Here is a 26,413-nt window from a genome sequence, read left to right as displayed (position 1 = left end):
ACCCTCCAGATTGTTCCCCTCAAAGAACCTCAGCTGCCGGAACACTATTGACTCAAAGAGAGGGCGAGAGAACAGACCCCCCCTCCCCTCCCCCCTCCCTCCTCCCTCCTCCCTTTACACCGTCCGACATACTTGCCCTCTTTTTCTTTCTCCCTCTCTGTGGTGCCCAAATTGCAACCCAAAAAACTATGCATACCACACATCAATCCAAGGATGGGCGCCGTCTGTGTGTGTGTGGGGGGGGGGGGGGGGCAGGCCAGGCGGCCGGCCGGCCGTGTGTAAGCCGCATTGTAAATGGGTTTTTCTCTCTTTCTCTGCCACCCTCCCCGCTCTGTCACTAACCTAGGGAGGCATTGTAAGTGAGAGGCGGCCTGCACCAGAGCCGGCTAAATCACTTAGTCATGGAGGAGGAGGAGGTGGATGAGGATGGGGGGGGCACAGGAGCTACTGTATGCCGCTTTCACCAGGATCTCTTCCCGGTGTGGGAGGTTTTATAGGCCCGCATGTCCTTTTGTGAACTCTTTTGGAGTGGAGCTGACAAATTGGCGAGCCGTGTAGCGTCCCGCAAAATACAGGGTGGCTGGAATTTCATCCTTTCATTGTTTCTTGTCTGTTTTGCCCTTTTTAAATAAATTCCGAGTGACAAATTGGAGCACTGTTGAATGGGGGTGTTTTCCATAAGTTTACATGGTTTATTTATTTATTTATTTTTACATTATCGTGTTTCATAGACACAGATGGCGTGGGTTTTTTTCCCTACCCTGTACGTTCTTTATCTTTGCTTGAAAGCGTTTTGAGTCACACGTTATTCTCCCATGGGAACTCCCACAGAATTACAGATTTTTAGTGCATGCAGACTGCAAGATGGACACCGGTGGAAAAACAATAGATGGATCAGATGTGGTAGTACATCTCTTGATCTTGGATTAAAAGTTAATTAATAACCTTCGAAGCAGCAGTCGACACAACAATCTCTCCACGAGGACCACTAATATGCCACATCGCAGTCTTAGCTGGCCCAGAAGTCACATTTCCTTTTTTCTTGTTTGCTTAGATGTTGAGAGGGAAATTCACTGTGGACCTTTAAAAAAAAAAAAACACCACAATCAAACGAGGCTAAAAATGTATTGTTTAATACAAAAATGTAAATTGTGTACACAAGGCTGGAATAAATGTGTTAGTTTCTTTATGGAAAAAAAGAAGGAAACTGAGAATTTACTTTTCCACAAAAGCAAACGCCATCTGGTCGCGTAATAATGATTGAGAGCTCCTTAACAGCTACTAATGGGCTTCCTCAACTGTAATGTTTTATTTTATCATTTCATTATTCAATATACATGCAGACATTCATGTGCAACAGTATGGTTTATACCGTATATACCATCATTTTAGCAAATAAACTTTTACACACGCTAAGGAGACATCTCTCACCTGATTGGATGAAAGTGCGATCAATAGAAAAAACCTGCGCCAATCAGCGACATTACTGTACAACGCGAGTATCCAATCAGAAGCCCGGTAGTGAGAAGCGTGGCCCCGCCCACAGGCATCAGCCAGTCGTCTGGCCGGACCAACTGTCATTTAGACAGAGTGGACATGATGGGGCAGACACCACGAGAGCTGGAAAAACACGAATTAAACGTTTCAAGAAGTATCAAAAACAACTTTTAAAGTTGCTCGCGTGAAGGTTCAAGCTTTACGTCGGCATGTGTTAGTGTCTCACAGGTAAGTGGTCGCCGAATAATGCGTGTTTTTGTTTGTCCCCTCGAGCGCACGAGTTGAAATGTACACACACAAAAAGGAAGCTAACGTTTTTCTCTGTGTGTGTGTGTGTGTGTGTGTGTCCGTTGCTAACATGCTAATGTTTATCTTCCCGTACTCTCCTCGGCTCCTCCTCCCTAGAGAAACTTTGGCAGTACGTCTTTCTTACTGCGACAGGAATCGGTTTCAGAGGATGTCCGCCCCGAGCAACTCGCTCCAGCAGCCGAGGGTGAGACGCAGCAATGCGGGCTCCCCGGGCTCGTTCAGCGGCGGCGGCGGCAACAACAACAGCAGCTGTCGTTTGCAACCCATCCGTGCCACCGTGCCCTACCTGTTCCGGCGCGGCGGTCCGGGCAGCCCGACGCGGCCGCAGACCCTCCACGGTGGAGCCGCGAGCAGCCGAGGCTCGAGCCCCCCATCCAGCCCGTCACTCGGTTCAGGAAGTGCGAAGCATGGACTGTCCCCCGAAAACAAGGACTCCTCCTGTCCCCCGGACTCTCCGGTTTCCAGAGGTAACCCCCCCCCCCCAAAAAAAAACACCTGTTTCTGCTTTTGCGTAGGCCGAGAAATGCCATGTCACCACGTGCTGTTGCTAACTGATAATATGTCATGGTGACTTTTTAGTTTTACTTTTGTTTGTAAAGTTTAAATGTTATAATTGTGTAAAATAAGGGTAACATTTTATATATTGTTTTAGGTGGTCCTTTTTATGTCTGGAGCAAAGTTGGCACGTGATTTGCAGAAGGTTGATGCATTAACTATTTAGCCTACCATCCTTTCACAATTCGGCACTCATAAAGAGAATAGAGTGCACTATTGGCTCTTATTTTCTATGGACTTTTCACAGGAGGGGAGGGGGCAGGGGGAGAATTGGCAGAAAGACGTGCTTTCAGTTGTAAAATGGGCCACGTCAGTCCCAATAGACAGTGCGGAGCAAATAGTCAGGTGTTGCTCATTCTGACCTCGCTCCATACATGCATAGCACATTTCAGAACATATGCTGGGCTTCTCCACAGTTTCCTTGCACATGGATAACACGGGCTAGTGCTATGTTGTTTTCCTGACATGCACAGCTGCTCCTTGGAAGTGATAAGAAAAAATGAAGGAGGATGTAAGAGTCCAGGCAGCTATAAATCTGCATTTCCCAGCGTGTCACTAAATCTCATTTATGTGACAGCCTTTCCTGCCAAGTATCGACGCCGTGGCTGGTTTTCCAGACCAGAAGAAGTATATTTATGTCAAATGCATAAAGAAAAATCCACAATATCTAAGCGCAACCTATTATGGAAATGTCTGAATACAACAGGTTTTTCGTGTGTGTGGAAACAACAAGAGACTCCTCCTCAGTGGGTATTTCTAAATCGGTTCCCATGAAAAGCACCAAGTATTCTCAGCACAAGAGTGTTCTGCACTTAATGAGATTAGGTTGCATATCTCAACACGCAGCAGAGCAACCTCAACACTACTGCTGGATCAATGTTACCTTCATTAGGCCTTTGTTTAATAACTTTTTTATTAACCAAAGTGACAGCCCTCTTTATTTCAGTGCAAGATTTTAGTTATTGTGGACTTTTGTGACGTGCTTCACATTCCTCAGTTCTTTGAATGAGATGACCTCCAACCTTGACCAGTGCACCATGCAAGGCAGGAAACGAAGTCCCTTCCATAACAGACTTGCCTGGCACGACACCATTTTTCTCCCGTGTTTGGCTAGCGTTTGGTGTTGATTTCCCACCCTGGTGGCATGCCGCGCATACCTCGGTTCTCTGCAAGAGACGACCTCTAACCCAGGCCAGCGTCCCGTGTTAGTGGTGATGATGATGGGAGACTCCACCCTCCTCCATCGCCGTGACCTCACAGTCCAAACACGCAGGAGAAGGCATCCGATGATGACTATGATCAGACGCAAACACGATTTAGTGATCTTCATCGTTCATCACAGAGGCCCAGCTTGATTGCACTTTGTAATTAATCATTCATTGTTGTACTTTGAACCCATTTGATGGGAGATTCAGTCCAAAGTGCCTTCGCAGTACGGTCAGTGCTAGTGCCAGACGATGTCACACTGCGCTGGTGTTTAGCTCACAGCGCGGTGATGAAAGACAGAGTGAAGAGAATTATATTCCACATCATGACCTTTTTTCTTTTTTTTTTAGGTTCACGAGCATGACATCATTCACTTAACACACTGGCCCAACAATGGCGGTCCTGCTCTCTGTCAAAGTGCCAGCCGTGCTGAAACGGCCCTGCTTCATTGTCACCCATTTTCAAACTGCAGAGTAGGACCGAATGTGAACATGAGATGTTGTCCAACTCGGTCATCTCTGTGTCTGGCTAGCATCTAGTTGGACCAAGTTTGGAATCGTTAGCACTGTTAGCATCCCCTCCGCGTTCATTGAGACGCACTGAAACTAGTCCAAGCTAGCTTATTGAGGGAGGTCATTGACTGACCAGCTGAGGGGCTCAAACTCATAACTCTTACATATCACGGCCAAGATTAAAATCATCATTCATATTTTATGAAAGACGGTCACTGTTTGAATTATTGCTTCCAATTAACACACTTAACTTGAGCGACTCATGTAGAACGATACTGGGACTTGAACCGCAGGGTGGCCTAGTGTAGTTTGTATTATGATATGAGTACACAAAGCAGATTATACCACTTGTATCAGTAGTTAATATCACACTGAATGATATAACAAACAATATTTAATTTTTGACATGGGCAGAAGTTATTCATTGTTTGGATTTAACCCGAGCACCCCCTACTCAGTCATGACAAAGTCTTGAGAGTCAATTCGAGCAATCACAATAAAGTTAAATTGAATAATAAAATAAAAGTCCAAGCTTTAGTGCGGACTAAAATTCTATTATATAATTGATAAATTCTTAGATACCAAAAGTGAAGCTAAATGACTGATTTATTTTTTTTCCCCTTTCCCAACCAGTGTCGTGCAGCCTTGTGGAAACCATTCTGCTATGCTTTAACTGATCTGAACCATGTGCTTGTTTTCACATTTTGCTCCTACAGTTAATGAACCACCCATTTTATCTGATGAAGGAAAGTTCTTATTAAAAATCCAACCCCGAAATATTCTTTTTTTTTTTTTTTTTTAATATCACTTATCCCTAAAATCAGCAGATGGACCGCTTTTGATGTCTTGGCTTCTTTCACACCGTTTCTTTTTCTTTTTTTTCTCCTAGTCTGGCAAGTGGGGGAGACGATGGAAAATAACCACAATCCCAGTTCTGAGAGCACCGGCGTGCCCTATATCAATATTGGTGGACATTTAGCCTGCTTCCTTTGTCTTCAATGCTCCAGAGAATTTTTACTGTAGCCCAGTAAGCTTACTTAGGCAATACCTTTGGGTGGCTAGGCCTGTGTATTCTATGAACAAAGAACAACCATGAACAGCTATGTAGTTCTGCGAAGAGAGGGGAGCCTCATGTAGATAGTTGAGTCTGTGTGAGTGTTGGTTTGTGTGTTCAGGTTCGAAAAAAAAGGCCTCCGCGTAAACCAACTCGGGGACAAGGAATAGAGTAAATGTTTCCTGATCATCATCATTGTGCGATTCCTTTTTCTTTTTTTTAAAAATTCCGTCTTCTTGATACAGGAGTGAAAGAGCTTTCATTTGCTTCACGTAATCACACTGAGTACAATTTCGGTTAATGCATTTAATCCAACGACTTACTGCAGTCTCAAGCTAAATTTCTTTGTTGTCGCATGTTCTGTTTTTCTCTTTCTTTTTTGTTTTGTGTTTTTGTGTGTTTTCACTGCGTGTCACTCCAGGAATGTTGAGTAGATTCAGGCAGTATTGATGTGCATTGTGTTGTGGTTGTTTATGAGTTCTTATGTGGGTGGTGTGTGTGTGTGTGTTTAACCGTTTTGGCTCACGGCAGACTGCTCTCATAACATCAAATACTCCTGCTCAACCATTTACATTTGCTTCAGTTCTCAAGCCTGTTTGTTTCCCCTGCACTAATACTTATAAGATTAGAAAAACCGTCCACACTTTGAGAACAAGAAAGGGATTGCAAAGCAAGTTCTCGCCTCCAATAATGCAGTTCATTGCAGCGCTTAACAGGCGAAGGCGAGGTGTATTGTTCTTTGAGGTATTGTCTATTTAGTAACAATTGATTCTGTGATTTAAAAAATAAATAAAATTGAAATGCTTTTATATTCTCGTAATGTGAAGACGATCCCTTTTTGTGGAATGTATTCCACAGTGACGCTGCCTTATCGACACAATCGGTGAAGTTGGCCCATTGACTTCAAAGACGCCTCCAGATATTTAGGCAATATTGCTCACTTGGTGTGTGTGTGTGCGTGCGCTTCATCCTGTCTCTTTGTTCTTATTCCACAGCAGAGAGGTCCAAGTTGCAGGTTCGGAGCTCCAGTGCCATCCGGCGGACATCTTCCCTGGACGCCATCACAGGACCATACCTCACTGGGCAGTGGCCTCGGGACTCCCACGGACCCTACCCTTCCTGTATGAAAGACAAAGCCACACAGGTACATACCAGTCGGAGAGAAATTCCACCATCTTGGTTTACAGGCTGGAATAAGGGTGGGCCAGCTCGTCCGCATCAAACATCAAGCCTCCAGGAAGAGTGCCGGGTTCTGAAGCGCATTTTACAGAGTTTCCTGGGGAACTTTGGGTCCGTCACGTGACGCCATTAGGCCCGAAGATTATTTTTCCCCGTAGACTTGCATACAGAAAGAGAGTGTGTGTGTGTATATATCCATGTTCCCATGAAATCCCAGAGACGAAGAGAAAAGATGCACTATCACATTACCAAAGGCCGCATGCATCTAGTATGGGGGAAAAGTAAGGGTCAAATGGCTTAATCAGTCATATTCAGGAAAGGGATGTTTTGAGAATAAGCTCACTCAATTCCCCCCACCCCCCCCCCCTGCCAGAAAATTACAGGACAGGACTTAGACATAATTGTTGGTTTCCATCATCGTAGCTAGTGAGGAAGACATGTTTATGAGCCGTGACCAAATATTTTGTTATGGTAACCCCTGGTGGTGAAGTCTGATGCCAATACAGGCCTTGTATACTTTGCTATAAATAATTCCCTGACGGACAGACATTTAATATATTATAACGCTCCACAAGACCTGCGCATGGATTTCATATTGAGCCTCGGCAGTATATTCTTGGACAGCAGCCCACACATCACCCACTAATCTTGCCATGTGACTGGTGGCTAAATGCAGTTTTTCCTCTTAAGAGCTCAAACGTTGGGTGGGGGTAGTTAGTTTTGGGTGGGTTTGTGTTATAAAAGAATATTGACTATGCGTGATCATGACATGGGCTGCTCCCTCTTTGCTGACAGAAGCCTTTCATCTGTCTGAATGAAGACCGCCAAGCCTAATTTGCATGGGCTTCATACCTTTAACCCTTCATTTGTCTCGCAGTTCTTTTGTGTGTAGGCTGAGGAAGTGGTGGGAGGGCCTACACGATCTCTTGAAGTGGCTGTATACAGAGTAAATACCTCCTTTATTACAGGGTTTCTTAGCAGCCCTGGAAAGACTGGACAAGTATGGAAAATCAATTTGATAATTGTCAGGTCTTGAAAAATGTTATTGCAGGGGGAGAAAAAAACCCCGTCTGGGCACATGTACACGGTGATTTTTGACACATGGTGATATTTGCCTGTGACATGGCCTGGACCATATTGCACAGCTATTATCAGTAAAGATCTGCTTGAAGGCTGACCAGAATGAAAATCCCGTTCAAGACATTTATGTCTTTCAAAGCTGTGGAAATTTTGAGATGGGGCTGGGGGGTGGGGGGGAACATTTGGCATATGTCGTAATGAAGTGGGAGAGAGAGTGTGACACACTTGAAAATCCTTGAACGATTAAATGCACAAACTCCCCAAAGGATAGCGAAAGACCACTTCCTGTTTAAAAAAAAATAAATAAAAAAGGCCTGGGCTCAGCTCTTTTCTATAAGACAACAACGGCAGCAGACAAAAGATCCCCGGCCTCTTTTGTTGTGCGTTACACAAGTTCAAGACGGCCTCTCCTTTCCCTTTTTTTTTTTTTTTTTTTTGAGCTGTTATGTAGCCTCACATGGAGGTGAAGCTGTTTGCACCTGTCCCCCAGGCTGTGGCTGTGTGGAGGAGAAATCCCACTGCTTGCCACCTGGCCCTTCGTGGATGCACGGGCCCGCCCGCCTTTTGTGTGGGAGTCGAGGAGCAGAGGGCCCATACATATGCTAATCGCTGTTTTCCGGGATAGGTCTGAGAGTCCTAGGCCCCGTGGTTACAGAACACAGAGCGTGTCTGTATGAAGATTAGAGCGCTCGCACACCAAGCCGACATTAAAGGGCCGAGAACCCGACACAAAGGCGGGCGCCCTGATCAAACGCTTTTGCGGACCCGACCTCGCGTCTTCTGTTTAAAAGTTGCACTTGTTCACGCCACAAAGACGACGGACGGCTGACCGCTGACTTGCGTTCTCTGCCCGAAAGGAAATAACTAATCTGGAGTCTGCAAAACATAACTGAAAGACAAAGCAAGTAGCCCGCAGTGTCTCGCACTGCTGGGAATCCGCTGAAACCATCTCGCTAAAAAGACATGCTTGCAGCTCATTTGTTTCATAGATCAAAGAAACAAAGCGTTGATTGAGCGTCATCGACTCGTATCTCTTGTTGTGTAACGCCTGCTGTACTCGGTAACATCGGTGTTGTGTCACGTTTATCAACCGGTGGGAAAACCGTCCTCATCGCGGCACACCATCTCATCATAGGACATATGAAACGACACACATTTGGAACTAACACTGTAAACTTTCGGCCCAGTTTCTCTCAGTCTTAAGAGGGACACGCACAATTAATTATACGTAGGCGCTGTCTAATGTGGTATATGATATCACTGCATCTTTTTTTTTATCCACATGTAATGTTTTATGTGAGAACAAACAACAAAAATGCTGCATTTTCTGTAATGCTACGTGAGTTTAAGACGTGTAGGGATAACAAATGCACAAATGGGAGCTTCTCATCTCTGTACTCCATCAAATGAGAGCAGTGGCACTCCGCTCGCGTGTCTCGACACGCAATCTTAACAAACCAGCACAAGCTCCCCTGAAATTCTATTGAAGCGCGGCTATTATTTCCTGCTTTGGAACAGAGCTGGATTCTTGAGGATGTTGCCTGCATGTAACCCTTTTGGGTGGGATTCATAATGGGAAGCAGAGCTGCAGGCTACGGTAACAAGAGTTGTAGCTGCACAGCAGCACATTATCAGACCGACACAAGTCTACAAAGCACACAACGCAGGCCGGAAGCTCCCCAGCTAGCGTGATAATAGGGGGTTCTGAGGTAAATAAAGGTGTGTGTGTGTGTGTGTTCTTGTTAACGGACAATTTGTTTTAGGCGGAAGGCAGGGGGAGGCGGGGCGGGGAGCTGTCAATCAAGAAAGGTGTAGCCTGCAGTATTTCTAACGGTCTTACTGAGAGATCCGCCATAGTAAAGTGACCTACCTGTTGACTTCTCCAAAGTTGTGAGTGTTTTGGGGGATTTAAAACAAAAGCTTTGATTAATGTAAAAAGGCCTTTTTTGTGTGTTCAGTTTTGGAATGGATTTCTAAACCCCGCAAGCTTGATATTTGTTTCAATGTTTGCTAAAAATTAAAACTAATTAGTGTACAAGCTGCAGGCTGAATTCTTACTGCAGTGTTCTTTTGTGTGTGTGTGTGTGTTTGTGTGTGTATACCGAAGGACTCGACTGAAAGCACACATTCATTGCCGTACATCAAATAAAGAAAAAAAAGGATTAATGTGATTTTTAAGCTTCATGAGAATGAAGCAAGACTTTGGAGACGGAGAAAAAAATACCACGTTTTTGAATATCTGAATGAAATGATATTGTGTTTTTAAAATATTCAAAATGTTGCGTCAGTCCTGTGAAAACCTACACGTAACACGCCGCACTGCCGAGTAACACGTAGCAAGGCCGCATTCCTCATTGGACGTCATAGAACATCTGTGAGAACTTTTTAGTTTTTTTTCCCTCAACGGCTAAATCCACAACTCCATAAAGCCTCGCTGCCCCCCCTATTTCTCCAGCAATCTGCATCCTGTACACGCAGATTAAGCTGCAGCGTCGAGTCCCTCCATGTGTGGCATCTAGCGGGGGCACGAGCCATTCCGTAGGTCAAAATGCTAATGCTAAAGGCTAGCTGCACATCTGCCATCCACCGTGGCCCCGAGCACAGTGGTCCCCTTTTTTTTTTTTTTTTTTATCGGAGCACAAGCACCCATTTAATTCGCTGTCCTTTTCTTTTCTTTTTTTTTTTTTCCGGGTGAGGGGGGGCAAACGGCTTCACGGGTGTTCCTCATTACTCGCAGTGCGATATTCCATATCGTAGGGCGAAAGGCTTGTGCGAGGCACATAGAGGTTTTTCTGTTTTGTGTGGGGTCAGACATAAAGGCAGTGTGGAGACACTGACATTTAAGATGTTTCGCTCTACTGTGCTGGCCTTGACGCGTCAGATGTTTGAGGACCAGAGGCGCTGTTGATATGCATAATCATAGGAGGGGGGGGGGGTTTATGTGGTTTCAGCCCTCTGAAACATCCTCAGTCTGTTTCTGCTTTTGCATATATTTACATAATTTAACCGTTTCCTTGTTTATGCAGTAGAGGTCTAAAAGGCATCTTCAGTGAGACAGAAGTGCCTCTATGTTCTCTGGTGGGGAGCATTTTGTATATCAGATGTTTTTTCTTATTGGTGCACGAAGGACACGGAAATTCTCTGTAGACTCGTTGACCTTTCTTTTTTTTAATTTTTTTTTTTAATAAGTCTTTAAAAATAAGTTTAAAAAATATATATATATATATATATATATTTTTTTTTTTAAATAGATTTTGTAATGTACTAGTCTGTTTGAGCTTGTAGACCAAATGTGTATGTGTTTTTCTTAACCCGGCTTACTAATGGAAGCAATCAAACACGCTAAGACTTTTGTTTTTCCTGTTCAAAGTAGTGCTTTCCTTTTTCCGGATGGTATCTCGTGACCGGTTTTTTTCCTCCATTTCTTTAAAAAAAATTTACATTGATTCCAGATTATTTTTTTTTTGCTTTTGAAGCCCAAGGCACTCATTACTGCTTTCACACACCTTCCTTTTTTTACTTCTCTTTTTTTTTTTTTTTTTTTTAACTATCGAGTTGGCGCTCGCATCCTGAGAGACTTCACAATGTTAATAGCACATCAGCGTTTTAGGAGAAGTCTTTTGGATAAGCTTTTAGTTTCCTGCACAAGCTTTAATTTCCTTTTCAACATTTTTTATTCATGTTCATCTTGAGTATATGTATTTATGAATGTGTGTACATATCTATTTCATTGTGCAAATGAATGAATGAATGAGTAAAATAAATAAATAACTCAACAAGGGCTACATCTGTGACCTTCCAGTTATCTGACCTCTGTAAACATTCGACCAACCTGCCACGTAAACACATTTCAGGAACTGCAGGTTAGTTAATCCTCGGCTTCGAGGGCCATGTAATGTGTTCTATTTGGATGTCTTGGAAACTTATTCTGTTGTGCGGGACGACATCATACTCATCTTTTGTGTGTGTGTGTGCCGACGCAACGCAAGACGTGCACAATAATACCGAGTTGTGCAACGACGTGGTTAACGTGTCTGCGTGTGTTGCTGCGTTTCAGACTCCGGGTCTCTGGATCGACGAGGGAGCAGAACAGGGAAGTCCTCACCAGCGGTCGGCCTCCTGGGGCAGCGCGGACCACCTCAAAGAGGTAGATTCACCTGTCTTGACCTCGCTTCAGCAGACGGTGGATTAACAGAGTGAAGTAGTGTTCAGCGCTCTTGTTCCGGCCTCTAAAGACTGGTTTAAAAAAAAAATAACAACATGCATGCAGCCGGTTCAAAGAGTGTTTTTGTCATTTGAGAGATTCATTCCATTCATTCAAAATGTGTTTAATGTGTCAGTGTCTGAGGTCAGCCTTTTAGTATTATGCTCCATTAAAGGTTGGTTTCCACTCCTGTCTATCTGCTGGGCTTGGTGGCCGACCAGCAGACCACACAGAGCTATTAGTTCTCCAACTCTCCAGACCACAGTCTAAATTTAACCTCCTTCTCCCCCCCCCCCCCCCCGGTTTCCCCACTCAAACTGCAGCCTCGCATCTCATTATGGCCGGTTGTTTTTTTGCGAGACGGTGCAGGAGCACCTCCTCAAGGGTGACGCAGTCGTATTGTTCCCTCTTTGCGTGCACTGAGTGAACTTATTCAGGGTAATTCGTGTTACTTAAAAGCCTTAAAAGCAACACAATGGACATTAATGCTTTCCTGGTTTCCAATACACAATCTAATAACTGTGCGTCAGCAATGGTTAGTTTCAAAATATAAGGGTTTTTGTTAGCATTGACTAGATAAAAAATCATAATTTTAGTCTTTAAAGAATATACTTCAACCAGACGTAAAGACCAGTATGCAGAACTACATTCTATTTCATGACCAAACTGGTGTTTTTGTTATAAGTTAAACTTCATAAAACACAGCTATGGTAGGTCAATGTTGCAATGGGCTTAGCCTTCACCTCGCTGACCGCGTGCCACCTGACACGGCCAAGGTCACCTGACACTGCTAAGGTCACCTGACACGGCTAAGGTCACGCACTAAAGCGCATTAAGGGACACATCAACAATTTATATTTCACACGTATTACTATTAAATTGTGGAGACAAGAAATATTCACGCTTTTATTGTGACGGGGGGCGGGGGGGGGCACATTTTAATAGATCCAGCCACTGTGTGTGTGTGTTCTGGCTATGGACTCGCAGCGGTGTGATCTCAACGTTTCATAAATCACATCCAGTTGTGAACGTTGTCGACACTAAAACGATGCCCGATTGGGTAATTAAGTGTTATACATTCTGCAGACAAGCCGTGGGCTTTGGCCCGCACGATCAATCGCAGGAACGCAGCCAGGAAAACCTCTCTCTCTTTCTCTCTCTCTCTCTCTCTCTCTCTCTCTCTCTCTCTCTCTCTCTCTCTGGACTTGTCGTTATCGACTGCTCCGGTCACTCGATGAATGCAGTGAACTGTATTCCAGCTCTCTAACCTCTGTGATGTGTGGGAGGATGTGTGAACAGAGCGAGTCTCTTTGTTGACTGTGTTGCCGGGATTACGAGATCAGCATTGGAGACCACACCTTGTCTGCACAGTCCAACGGAGTCTGTTGGGCTCACAAAGGGTATCCTGTCTTTAGGCCAGATGCAGTGACGCCCATTGACACGTTTCCTCGTCACACGTGTGGCTGATCATACGCACTATAGTTCCCTGTAACACTAGTCAAGTCCATCTATGTGAATTTGTGGGAAAAAGTGCCGTATTAATGTTGCACGCCACAATAATCAGCCATCTAGAAAATTATGAGAAAATATTATTTTTGACAAACGCAATATTGTTATCGATGTAGGTTGTCAGCTGCTGGAAAAAGGAGTAAAATCACTATTTTCATATAATTTCTAGGCCAGCGTTTAAATGCATGCAAGTAGAGCTGCAGCGAATTGATTGATTTAACAAATTAATTGCAACTAATGATTGTTTAAGCAAACTTTCCTGAAGCGCAAATGCAACTTTTGATGGTTTCGACTTCTCGAAATGGGGAAAATGTGCAGCTTTTTATTGCCTTGACATAACAAATGGAATATCTTGGGGTTCGATACTGTTGGTTGAAGAAAACAAGTTCTCCTTGATCTTAAGGTGATTGTAACAGACATTTTGTACTTTTATTGTTTAAAATTGATGACAATCATCCCCCGTTTGCATCTATGAAGCCCTACACACCCAGCAAATATGCTCCTCACCTTCCAGCTTCACTCAAATTTCCCACGGCGACAGTAATATTGCGATCCGTCCATTTTGCTGAAGCGGCGTTCCTTTTTCCTTCCCAGCAGATTGCTAAACTGAGACTGCAGCTGCAGCGCAGCAAACAGGTCAGCCGGCAGAACAAAGACCGGGAGCAGAGCTCACTGCAGCTGCTGCAGCAGCAGGCGCAGCATGGCGCCGCAAGCCAACCGCAGGTGAGTTATTCATGCCAGAACCAGAGGCAAGCGGTGTTCTTTTGCAGGTGAAAACAATAACAACTGACTTTGGTGATGCAAGTTTTAACCCCGATAAGCTGGTGACTAAGATAACAGAATATGAATATAACCAGGGTTAAGCAAGGTGGCTCTGTTAATCATAACAAATTATTAATCGGTGTTTCACTTTTCATTTGCTATCGGTGTAAATAGTTGTAGTTTAAAAAGCTGGAGGTTATCGGGGTGCAATAAATATAAACTGTTGGCGAGTGCCCGCTTGTATTTTTACAGCCCCGTTTTGCATGCGCCTTTCAGACTATTTTTATCATAATAAACTCTGTTTATTATGATTATTGCACCGTGTTTGACTGAGGAGGTCTAGTTAATGAGTCCCTTCTGATCAGTTGTGTCAAAAGAGGAGAGAGGGAATGTGTCCGGGCATGCCCTGTCCTCTCCTTGTTTGCAGTTCATTCATTAACAGATGCAACGGCACACATTCAAAAAAACTCCCAAAAAACGCCTCCGCTCATTTAAATATCTCACGAAACTCGATCGGCCGACAGATCTCAGTGCCGCGGAGTCTGAGACGTATTCGATTTGCGCAATCACTCTGAACGACGAGACGATTTATTTTTTTACGTGTACATCATATATTCTTGTCTTTGCAGTACAAGGGAACTTCACCAGCCCCGTCAACAATCCCCGTGCCCAAACCCCTCATATGCAGGGTGCCGAGCAGTGTGGAGGGCATCAACCACGAGCTAGAAAATGTGTTTATCAGAGAGAACTGGGAGCAGGGGATACAGGTAGGGATGTGTAAACACACACACACACACACACGCGCAACGAGGTCAAGCTGCTTCTGTGTTTGCTGAACTGTAAATGTGTCAGTTTAGTTTGTCTATCTAAACTCGCCTAACGCCACCTAATTTATCCATTTACGGTTAAGCCTTCTCTTTTGTGCCAGGTGGGTTGAATGCCAGATTCAGACGGTAAATATGAGGAGCTAAGAGGGGGAAAGTTGTTCAAATTGGTGAAAATGATTGTCTGCAAAGTGCATTTTTAATGAAATGCAACCAGTGCAGCTGATATAAAAATGAGCTACATACATGGTCTAAAAGGTTATCGGGTTATATATTTTCACCCGCACTAAATTAAACTGCTTAGAGGCGAGGACGCCCTTAAATCCTTTCTGGTGTGGGGTAGTAAACCTTGGCAGGTCTGTAAAACTCCCCTTCTTAGAAAGATACACACACGCACGCACACACATATATACATACACACACACACATTTAAACATGCGCACCACTACAGATTTACAACGTGCTGTGCTTCACCTTCCTGCTCTACCATTTGCACATCACACTGTTCATATTACAGTGTGGCGTTTGCTTCTCCAATTGCCCTTTTGGGGGCACACACACACACACACACACACCACAGAGACTCTTCAGTTCCAGTCATTCTTAAATTCAGGACATTTTAGCTGATGCTCTTAACCCCAGAGTGACATCAGGAACAGGACCACGTTGTGTGGTTTTAACGTAACCTTTTGAGTTATGATTGTGTCTGAACGCTAAGCTCCACCCCTCTGACATTTTAGGAAAGCATGCACACTAACGCGTCACCTCTGACCTCACAGGCCATGGACGCGGTGGACGGCCGCCGCGCCCCCTTTCCGCCGCATCGCTACGGCAGCGGGGACACGCGTGACACGGACACGCAGGCCCCCTCGAGTGGCGACTCCAGCCCGTCGCCCCGCCCCCGCAGCTCTGACCACGCCCACTCTGGTGATGGAAGCCCGTGCTCTGCAGAGGAAATTGACAAAGGTGTGTGTGTGTGTGTGTGTGTGTAATTTTTATTTGCAGCTTTAGAGGAAGTTCTATACATCAAAGCCCGTTCACAGAGCTCGGGAGTTGTACGAAGCCTTAAATTCACTCGCACACCTGAACCTCTGCCCAAACTTGTCATCGGTTGAGTTGCATTGTGGGTAATGTAGGCATCCATGTTTAAAAATAAATGTGTGGAATAAAAGTAACCGTCTCTGATTCAAACATGAGTGCAATGCCAAATCAATGGAGAACTCTTTTAAGACTCAACAATATAAGCAGTAAAAGTTTTATTGATTTTCGCTGCTACGTGGAGCTGAGACTTCAACTCATTATTGGTCAAAATTATAATTTAAATTATGTAAGCTGGGCTTAATAAACCATGACGGAGACATGGACAACAATATGCGCACTAAAAGCTTTCACAGGGTATTGAACCAGAGTACTTTATGGTTATGTACTTGTCGACCTGTTACGGTTATTCGTGACTGACTTCAATTAAAAGAACCATTAAATATTTAAGATAAAAGGTTCACCCTCTTTTCTTTTTGTTATAAACTGCAGAATGCTTAAAGAGGGCTTTGTCTGTGCTTGGTGGGACTATTGCACATCATCATGTTCCATTTTACGACATCCCTTTGATATAACCATTATCTAGATTTATATAAGGGTGATAACGCCATAAAATATGATTCATCAGTCATTTCGAAAACCTCAACCAAAGCACACGACATTCGAACGTTAACTTCTCTTTATGGACGGCGCAGACGTATGTTTTTGGTAATCAAGTTTTTATTTATTTATGTTTCCAGACGGTTTGTGCAGTTCTCCTCTTCCCAAGTTTGCCACATCGCCCAAACCCAACAACAGCTACATGTTCAAACGGGAACCTCCAGAGGGCTGTGAGAGGGTCAAAGTGTTTGAGGAGATGGTGTAAGTAGTATTCTCATTAAAAAATGTATTTGAGGTGTTTTTAATTAGTTTTTTTTAAATGCACCATGTGTGTGCACTGATCATTAAAAGGAAAAACAATAGATGCCGTTTATTATCTCGCATACTTTTAAGATCCTGTTGGCAGGATGGGCCGAAGCCAACAAGCTGGTGTGGGATAAACAGTTTTCCATTCATATGACGGTTTTGATTAAATGCAAGTTAACAGGCGAAAGTATTGAGCGTTTCTTTTTTTAATTATTATTATTATTTCTTCAGGTCCGGCAGATCAAAAGGCTTCCCCCTCTTCTCGTGCCCCGACAAAAACAAGGTGAACTTCATTCCCAGAGGCTCCGCCTTCTGCCCCGTCAAACTCCTCTGCTCCTCCCTACTCTCCCCCATCTCTCCTGCCGTCGCGCCGCCGGCCTCCGCCGTCGTCTGCGCCGGCGTGAACGCAGACGACGGCGCAGACGGCCAGAGCGTCGACGCGGGGAAAGACGGCTCGCCACAAGTCCTCCTCACCAGCTAGTCCTCAGGTATTCTCGACCAAACCACCTGACGGCTGGAACGCCGCAGTGAAGTCGGGGTGGTACGGCTTCACAACGACAACAACAAAAAACACGCACACAAAAAAATTTAAAAGGTCCTTGCACACTGGGAGTGCCTCAGGTCTACAATAAGGGTACCAGACAGTTTGGTCGTTGTTGTTCAGACTTCAGAGCGTCCTTGGGCGCCGCCTCCCTTCACCCACCGCTAACATCGCCCCGCCTCCTCTGTACCATGAAATGCCCATAAGCGAAGAAAAAGACTGCTCAAATAATCTTTTTTTATGTGACACCGGCAGTTTTATCACGCTGGAGAAAGTTGGGGGGAAAAAAAGGAAAACTCAGAGAAACATTTACCACTCGTGTTATCTAACCGGCTTATTAGCTGTTCAGCGTGCTAACATCTGAATACATATACATACGCTTTTATGACAGGATGGGAAATGCCCCGTTTCATGTGTTTACAACATCTTGATATGCTACACGTTGCCTCCACGTTAACCACACAGGCCGTGACCTATTTTTTTATTTGTGTTTTGTAGCACATTGTCTTGGTGAAAACCAGCAGACGAGCCGAGATCTGCTTTTCTAGTCTGATCACTATTAATTAGCTCATCACAAAAAAAAAAAGCTAAATGACAGGTGTGATTTTTCAGTCACCAAAAAAACAAGCACACAACCCCCACTCGCCCACACACACACACACACACACACACACAATGCCTTGTTGTCATGCCCCACACTACAGAGAACAATAACTCAGGTCATGTGACCCCCCCCCCCCCCCTCCCCAAGAGTGTTTATGACGTTCTCCTCCTCAAAGACTTTCTGCAGAAATTAGACATATTTTTGTATTTCCCCCGGGACCGAATCAACTTTTTTTTTCTTCTTTTTTCTCCGCGTTGACCTGTTCAGGTTAGAGTTTCAGGTGCTAACGACACATTCCAGAGGTCGACCGCGAGTCCTGGTGCGAGCCACGTAAGCTACAGCCTCCCGAGCTGAGGCGTTGACGGGATACGTCATTGTTTTTTATTAAATACGTACCAAAGCAAATTGCAAAACGATGTCGGGGAGGGGACCCCCCGTCGCGTATTTTGGACACGAGAGGCGGAAGCGGAACGTTTTCTCTGCGTTTTGTGTTTTAGTTCAGCGCCGTCTAAACATCGGTTTCAGTGTTTCAAACACGGGGCGATAATCGTTATTTACCAAATCTAAGCACTTACTTCGGAAGTGAGATGATAATCACTACTTTTTTATTTTATTTTTTTTTTTAAGACCAATTTGTAAGTTAAAAACAATCAGAAGCGTGTAAATAGATATTTTGTTGTTTGTTTTTGAAGTAAAGCTACACTAACTATTTTTGTGAAACGCAGTTTTGCTATATATATATATATATATATATATATATATATATATATATATATATATATATATATATATATATATATATATATATATATATATATATATATATAAATAAATAACACACACAGATGCACCACGGGGACGTATTCGAAGATAAACTACTAAATGTTTCATTCCAAAAAGCTTTCGGTCTATTGAGCCACGTGCACGCAGACAATAAGAAGAACCATATGCAACACATTCCACACAAATTAAAAACTCTCCTCCTGCTCGCGGCTCTTTTTTTTTTTACGAGTTCCAATCGTACTAATTCTGATTTTTTTTTAATTTTTTTTTTTTTATTATTCACAAGCTCATCGTGCAGCGCCGTTAAGGAATGGTTGCCATGTTTGGCGACGACGATGATGATTCAGTTCTACTGTGTATTACGCATTTTTATGTAGATTTTGTGTGTTTTTTTTTTCTTTCTTTCTTTTTCAATAAAGAAAAGCAACAAAAAAAATTTGATTGGTATATAATATTTTCCATAGACGGGACACGGAGACTAATACCAGTATTCAAATAGGAGTCACGGTAAGCCGATTCATGTGTTTGGATATGATTTTTAAATATTAACAAATGTCACATGGCTTGAACATAAAAAAGAAAAAATGACACGTGGCTAAATTGCAACAAGATACATTCACAATAAATACATTTTATAATGAATCAAATAATTACGAGGTTCTATATTGTAGATTCGTGATCAGTTTAAGGCGTTTATTCTGATTTTTATATATATTCAATTTATGCAGCATTGTAGTCAAATCAGTAAAAACATGATGATCCAACTCTCCAGTTGGTTTATCTGCATAATATTTCCCATTAATGAGCTCAAATAATAGACACAAAATATATGACGCACTGATTTTTGAAAATGTCACATTAATTATAAATGCATTTTTCATTCAATCACACTTTTTTTTTTTTTTTTTTTACTGGATAACATGCAACATGCAGGAATAAATTAATGCTGGACCATATTTAAAGAAAATACAGCATGTAGCAAACTCATTTTAAAAGCATGACTTATAAATTAAAACCTATTGGCGACATCGGCAATTGTACTTTTTCCTCAAAAGTACATTTTCAGTAATGAGAATGGGAAATAAAGCACGAACGCCACTCGACTACAAATATTCAAGGCAGCTGATGTCGAAGGCTTCTTCTTCCAGACGATCTGAGGTATCCATGCTAAACTTTACAGGTTTCAGCAGATTTAATAAAAAGATCAATCCCCCTTTTCATGAAAATAACAGGAACATTTCTACTTGTTGTAACAATATATTTGTCTTTCTTATAATATACTTTTAATGATCTGTCATTGTAGTACGAGTTTAATATCGTCAACACTTTTATTATAAGATATTATGGCACAGTGTGTCAATATAATAAGGGACATTTACCACATATATATTGTTATAACAAGAAGTTCCAGCTATTTAATATTTCCAGTATTATCACAACCTAAAGATGTTTAATTTACGACCGAATGATGAATTAAAAAAATTGGCAAAAACTCCCAAACATAGGTGCCCCCTTTCAGACCACCACCCCCACTCAAGGTGCCCCCTTTCAGACCACCACCCCCCCTCAAGGTGCCCCCTTTCAGACCACCACCCCCCCTCAAGGTGCCCCGTTTCAGACCACCACCCCTCCTCAAGGTGCCCCCTTTCAGACCACCACCCCCACTCAAGGTGCCCCCTTTCAGACCACCACCCCTCCTCAAGGTGCCCCCTTTCAGACCACCACTCTCCCTCAAGGTGCCCCCTTTCAGACCACCACCCTCCCTCAAGGTGCCCCCTTTCAGACCACCACCCCTCCTCAAGGTGCCCCCTTTCAGACCACCACCCTCCCTCAAGGTGCCCCTTTCAGACCGGCCCGCTGAGGAAGAACTACACGTTGTGGAGTTCGTGCTCTCTGTCGGTCTTGCCGACCGCGTCGGGGTTGGAGAGGGGGTCCAGATCGGCAAACAGGTTGAACCACGCCGAGAGGTCTTTGGACGTCCCCACGTTCTCTGTGAAAGGAGTCGAGAAGATTACACTCAGAAAAATCTCCTCCTAAAAAGTCCTGCATGGCTGATATCCAGATTTACGAATGGAAACGACCCACAAATTCTTTTGAAAAGGACCCATAAACCCAGTTTTCTTTCTTTTTGAGTCTTTTTCTCTTCAAGCTCCTTTCATCTGTTTTACTCGTCTGGACCTACCTTTCACTGCCGGCTTATCCGGGTTCTGATTGGCTCCAGATGAGGGATCCTTCGCCGGGGCGACGCCCGCCCGATCTGAAATGTAGGACACGGATTCTTTTGATTTAATGGTCGGCTTCAAGAGCGTTTTTTTTTTTTTTTAAATCGTCTCGCGCTCGCTGCTGTGGAAGAATATTGTGCGAAGCAATAATAATCAAAAACGTGTCACGGCAAAAAAAAAAAATCACATCAGCGGCGGTTGATTAGAGACGGGCCAGAAGTTGCGATTGCAACTTTGTGGTTTGGTTTCGGTCAAATTCGTCCTTTTTATGCATTTTAGAAAATACATCAATACAATTAAATGTAGCAGCACTAAATGCCATGTAGCAGATTTATGCTCCAAATAGAGGCTTAAAGTCTCCCCCCATCCCTCCAATTACACTTTCTGCAAGTCCTGATGTTTATTAAGATGTTTAATGTTTATTTTGGGGGGTTTTTTTACAAGAAAATGCTTGAGAAATCTTCTCTTTGAATGTGACTACAGCTTCAGATCCTACTGGATTAATTATTATATATATTTTGTTAACAGTTAAATTAATTTGTGGTCCTGAAATCTGGACTTTGATGTGTAACTTCAATTCAAGCAGGTGGAATATGTCCCGACATCTGTTTTTTTTTAAAAGGCCGAGATTGTTCAGAGCTCCAAGTACCAGCTGGACTTGGATCCCCTCGACCATGTCACTGACTCCAAAACCAGTATAGTCGTGTTCAGAAGTTCAGACCAATTGTACTACACTGAAACCTCCTCTTTTTATTTTTTATTATAGTGGAGCTACTCACTCCTCCAAGCTGGAAATCCACAAAACCAGATGGGGTGCTAGCAGCTCGTGCCCGGGCCCAGATGAAATGGAAAGTAGTCGGCCATTACCTTCTGGTGAATGCAATGGCCACGTTGTTATGGCCTCCTGCTATTGCATTGACAGTCATGGGTTTCACAAATGTTTTGTACTACATTAGTGATCAAATTAGTATAATGGTGGCTTATTTGGATGTTTTTAAAGCTAGAAGAGAGTGGTGGAAACCTCAAGTGACACAAATAAAAGCTTCATATTCTGACTCGTGTTCTGACCTGAGAGGCACGACTGTTGGGCGTTCAAGCTCTGGTCCAACAGGTGAGACGGGAGGAAGAAGGCGCTCTCCGGTTGCTGGGCCTCCGCCGGTCGACCCCACGCCGCCGCTGCCGCGCTCGCTCCGTCGTCGTCGGGTTCTCCGAACACTTCCGTCCACTCTCGCGAGAAGTCTCCGTCGTCCACGGACATGCCGCCCAGGATGTCGTTCAGGAAGGCCATGCCGTCCTTCTCCTCCGACGGAGAGGCGGTCTTATAATTTATACCTGAGAATGAGCGGGCAGATTTATCTTAATTCTATCATTCAAGCTTGTGTTTGTCATTTCATTTTTTTTTTTTTTTTTTGGGGGCTTTTCGTGAATCAGTCCGGTTGTTAAAGTAATTTCTAAATGAACAAACTATTATCAAATTTTAAAAAATCACTGGTTCCAACTTCTCAAATGTTAAAATTCTTTTTTTCTTCTTCTTAGTCTTCTGTGTTAGTAAAATTAATATATTGAAACTTTTTCACAATTTATTGTACATTTTAAACACGGATCACCTGATCAAGAAAATAATCAGCATGCGATTTTGACTCATGAAAAACGTGGTTAGTTGCAGTTTTATTGACATATTATATGAATACTATAATAACAGTGTGTTTTTTTTTTTTTTTTACCTTCTCTGGTGTTTTCATTTACGAGTGAGATGAGTCTGCAAACATGACAAACAGAAGATCGGTTCATTCCCGTTGTTACGCAAACACAAAAGCAGCAGCTGTGTCGAAACACCCTTCAGACCGGTCGAGTGTGTGTGTGTGTGTGTGTGGGCGTGCACGTGTTCGGTCTACCTGCACGAGGAAAGATCAGGACGGTAAACTCACTGGTCGTCCGTGGTCTCGGCTTTCTCTCCGTCTCCGGCCTCGGCTTTAATTTTCTTCTTCCCTTTCCTCTTGGCCAGCTTGTCCGTCTGAAAGAGTCACAGAGCGCCCCGGTTACAGACTCTCAAGGTGCAGGACCGGCTCTAGATCTGGTCTGCGCAGGTCAAGAGGCACCTCTGACCTTAAGGCCGGAGGACTCGTCATGCTGACTGCCCTTGAAGCTCTCGTGAATGGCCGCCATGGTGTGCGACGTCTTCTCCCAGAAGTGCAACAGTGTCGTCTGAAACGGTGGAACAAGCGGAGGCCACGTTTTTTAAGGTCAATAGATGTGTATGCAAACAAGTGGGGTGTGTTATACCTGATATGTGGTTAACACGTGGGAGAGCAGGTTGCAGCGACTGGCTCCCAGCAGGTCCACCTTCTGGCAGACGTCCGTCTTCAGTTTGTCAAAGCTTGTTTTGGTCGTGCGCACCTGGGCCTGAACCTGAGATCGAGATATATATATATATATTTATTTATTTATTTAAAATATGTATAAAGGATAAGAAAAGAGCATGCTGTGGACCCACATTTGATGACGCGTTCTGCCCTCTAGTGGCATTATTTTGGGGACAAAAACAACTATGTTTTCCTGCTTTGTGTTGCCTCAGGTATTCCATCAAATATCGGCTGAAACAATTTGTCAATTACTCATTTAGTTGATGATATTCTGAATATTTTCATATATGAATATCTTTGTGTGTAGCAATAAGACGCCTCCTCCGGGCGCTTGTGATGGACATTTTCCACTGTTTCCTGTTATTCTTCCAAGCAGCGATTGACAGAATTTAACAAAAAAAGCAAAAAATATTGTGTACACGCTTCGTAAAGCGACTCGTACAACCTTGCGAAACTTCTCCATCTGCTTGTGAGTGTCTGGATCCAGCTCCTGGGACACGTCCTTCATCCACAGCAGCGCTCCGCGGTACTCGGTTCTGGACTGCTCCATCCGGTTCACCGTCAGCCACGTGTCCGAGATGGCCCGGTAGCGAAAGGTCTCCACCTCCTGGTACAAGCGGCACAGAGGGTTCCTCAGGGCCAATCTGGACAGGGGGGGGTTAAACCAAGCATCGATGTCACTGGATGATAAAACCGTGCTCCTCCAAATGGTCGAGTCAATAACAGGGACCCAAACGTTAGTTCGTCCCTCTCGGTGAAGAACCTCCCGTCTGTTGCGTGTACCTTTGCTGGGAGGAGAAGCAGAGGGCTTTCCCTGTGGCCTGCATGATCTTTCCAGCCCTGGTTTTATCCAGCGAGCCCTGAGAGCGCAGGAAGCGACCCAGTTCGTTCTCCTCCTGGGAGAGATCTGTACCGGAGGGACGCATGGACATTCATGTTAAGAACTGCTCTCGTTTAGGGGATCGAGATGTGGACAGTTTTCCTTCTTTTTATATATACTTACAGCAGATCCTCCTCTGGTACTGTTCGATGACCTTCAGCAGCTCCATGCATGTTCTCTGGATGGAGTGGAAGACCTGCAGAGTAGACGGGGTCAAAAGGCCGGCTCCTCGTTGGTAAATGAGACCCGAATACGACGAGTATATTCAATTTCAGTTAAGAAAAAGTCTCAATCGGCCAGAATACTTCCCGGAGTGAGAGGCGAGAGCGCGCTGATGCTAAACGGACAATTGGTCTCAGCTGCACCTCGGAGAGGAAGAGCAACTGGTGGGGAAATCTATTTTTACGACACACAATGCCGTCAGAGTGTATTCACTGAAACAACAGCAGAGAGAGGAGGTGATTTCTGTCATGCCACCTTGTCAAAAAACCTTGTTTTCTTTTTTAAATAGAAGTGTCGAAATGTCACATCAAAGCTTTTCGAAGCTCGTGATCCCTCACGTTAATATCCAGTTTTTATCTCGGCCTAAATTGAGGCTGGATGTTCCGGCGTCTATATGAGGTATTGATTCCAGCCACTTCGCTCCCGGGATGGAGCCACGTCAGCCTAATGTACGCTGTAAGCCTCCAGCAGATACCGGCACCAGTGAATCAAAAAGCCATTTTAGTAACCGCCTGAAGGGAAAGAGTCTCCAGTGCTTCTTAATATTTCCTGACCCCCCCCCCCCTCCCCCTCACCAGCCCCCCACCCCTCCTCACCTCCAGCTTGCCGTCCAGGTCCGCATCCGACGCCACCACGTGCTCGTCCTCCTTCTTCCCGGTGACCTTGATGAGCGTCTGCTTGGTCTTCCAGTACCTCCGCTGGAACTTGTTCACCACCGACGAGTCCTGGCTCTGGATGAAGCGGTCCAGGTAGTCTTGGGGGTAGCCGCTGCAACGACAGACGGCACGTTGGACTGGTGCATTCTGGGAAGAACTAATTCATTGGTTGTAAACATAGATGTGTGTGTGTGTGTGTGTGTGTATGTGTATGTATATATATATATATATATATATATATATATATATATATATATATATATATATATATATATATATATATATATATATATATATATATATATATATATTTATACTCACAAGTTTCCTCCCTCCATCTTTTGAGATTACCTGTGGAGGAAGCAGACAAACGGATAACAGAAAGAGGATTATGGAGGGCCTGGGAACAGTGGTAGCACTATTTTAATGTTTTTTTAAATTTTATGCAAGCAAAAGTCAGAACACTTTACTGTCAGTTCTAGCTTTGCAAATATTTAACTTTTTATGACGCCTATTAATGCTGAATATTTCAGTCTGATTTTAACTAGAACCCGTTTAGCAGTCAAGTAATTCTGACACTTTTTTACTGGAAGCAAAACCTCATCTGCACCCAATTTATTTCATAATTCACAACAAAAACTGAGAAAACGCCCCTCTGATTCGAGCTGGGAGTTAAAATCAATATCGCAAAACGCTATTACGAGTATTTAACAGATATTATTATTATTATTATTATGACAAATATATAAAGAACATCTGTTATTAATGCTCATGAGGTGTGACGTAGGTCCCCTCCCAGCTGCGTTCACGTGTCTCATGGAAGGTTGTTTTTGTATTGTATTAATTTAACATGTTTTTTTTTTTTCTCAGAAGTGCAGAATCACCAGCTGTCCATCACGCGCCGCATGAATAAATAATCACGTTTTTACAGCTCGCGCGTCACGGCTCGTTTTCATGCGATGGGTTATTATATTTATTTACTATTTATTTATTTATTTATTACGCGATGCACCTCAATAACGGAGATACATGCACATCGTGATGAATGCGCATATGTGGACACGTATAGAATATGACCACGACGCGTCCGCGCAACGCAACGCCGCGCCGCCGCCGCAACGGACACAACGCCGCGCTCGCGGCACCGCGCGGAAAGCACAATGATCACAATAATAAATGTTAGAATATGACAAATATGAAAGTGACACGCACCCGCTAGCATGCGCAACCCGCTCCCTGCTGTCCTCCCGTCGGCGCTGCGGCTGTAGGCCCTGCTGCGCCGTGCGCGTGTGTACACACAGCTGCTCCCTCACGCAACGCGGCTGACGTCATTCCGGGGCGCGCGCCCCTTGACGCGCGCCACGCTCGCTCGGATGTCGGTCTCGTGCAAACAGATTTTGCTGTTCATAAACCTGTGATTGGTTTTGTGTACCATTGTGTAGACTAAAGAACAATAAGGACAAGTAAACATTAATGACAACAACAATAATGATGATTATAATGATAA

At 43.9% G+C, this 26,413-nt stretch overlaps 2 protein-coding genes across 7 annotated transcripts; one reads left to right on the top strand and one right to left on the bottom strand.

Moving 5' to 3' along the window:
• The first annotated feature begins 1,544 nt into the window (after nt 1-1,544).
• LOC117745326 (glucocorticoid-induced transcript 1 protein) lies at nt 1,545-21,839 on the top strand. Of its 6 annotated transcripts, none has more exons than XM_034553579.1 (10): nt 1,545-1,725; nt 1,903-2,273; nt 6,129-6,277; nt 11,450-11,539; nt 13,703-13,828; nt 14,497-14,634; nt 15,471-15,657; nt 16,470-16,590; nt 16,867-16,918; nt 21,552-21,839. In XM_034553579.1, exons 2-10 carry the CDS (start codon nt 1,955-1,957, stop codon nt 21,603-21,605), a joined length of 1,236 nt encoding a protein of 411 aa, XP_034409470.1. In that variant the 5' UTR covers nt 1,545-1,725; nt 1,903-1,954; the 3' UTR covers nt 21,606-21,839. The 6 variants fall into 6 exon arrangements, with proteins under 6 accessions (XP_034409470.1, XP_034409466.1, XP_034409469.1 ...); XM_034553578.1 differs by having other exon boundaries at nt 1,581-1,725; nt 13,700-13,828; nt 21,552-21,751; XM_034553575.1 differs by lacking the exon at nt 21,552-21,839 and having other exon boundaries at nt 16,867-18,538.
• On the bottom strand, nt 20,409-26,167 carry ica1 (islet cell autoantigen 1). The gene is made up of 13 exons (XM_034553580.1): nt 26,119-26,167; nt 25,228-25,257; nt 24,847-25,018; nt 24,152-24,224; nt 23,932-24,055; nt 23,594-23,792; nt 23,069-23,194; nt 22,892-22,990; nt 22,714-22,799; nt 22,510-22,544; nt 21,854-22,117; nt 20,746-20,820; nt 20,409-20,553 (listed from the first exon to the last, which is right to left on the bottom strand). The coding sequence occupies exons 2-13, from the start codon at nt 25,242-25,244 to the stop codon at nt 20,432-20,434; spliced, it is 1,392 nt and encodes a 463-aa protein (XP_034409471.1). The 5' UTR covers nt 25,245-25,257; nt 26,119-26,167; the 3' UTR covers nt 20,409-20,431.
• Between the last annotated feature and the right edge of the window lie 246 nt (nt 26,168-26,413).

The sequence above is a fragment of the Cyclopterus lumpus genome, chromosome 16 (assembly GCF_009769545.1).
Source record: "Cyclopterus lumpus isolate fCycLum1 chromosome 16, fCycLum1.pri, whole genome shotgun sequence".
Lineage (NCBI taxonomy): Eukaryota > Metazoa > Chordata > Actinopteri > Perciformes > Cyclopteridae > Cyclopterus > Cyclopterus lumpus.
Note: the sequence above shows the minus strand (reverse complement) of the source record. Positions and strands in the feature narration are given on the sequence as shown.

What these genes read in the sequence shown, in the direction of transcription:
- LOC117745326 (XM_034553574.1), top strand. Translation starts at nt 1,955, where the DNA reads ATGTCCGCCCCGAGCAACTCGCTCCAGCAGCCGAGGGTGAGACGCAGC. An exon ending in TGAAAGACAAAGCCACACAG is followed by an intron (nt 6,278 to 11,449) that starts GTACATACCAGT and finishes GCTGCGTTTCAG; the next exon opens with ACTCCGGGTCTCTGGATCGA. An exon ending in GCGCCGCAAGCCAACCGCAG is followed by an intron (nt 13,829 to 14,496) that starts GTGAGTTATTCA and finishes TTGTCTTTGCAG; the next exon opens with TACAAGGGAACTTCACCAGC.
- ica1 (XM_034553580.1), bottom strand. An exon ending in ACGAGTCCTCCGGCCTTAAG is followed by an intron (nt 22,800 to 22,891) that starts GTCAGAGGTGCC and finishes TGACTCTTTCAG; the next exon opens with ACGGACAAGCTGGCCAAGAG. An exon ending in GGATAAGCCGGCAGTGAAAG is followed by an intron (nt 20,554 to 20,745) that starts GTAGGTCCAGAC and finishes CTCCTTTCACAG; the next exon opens with AGAACGTGGGGACGTCCAAA.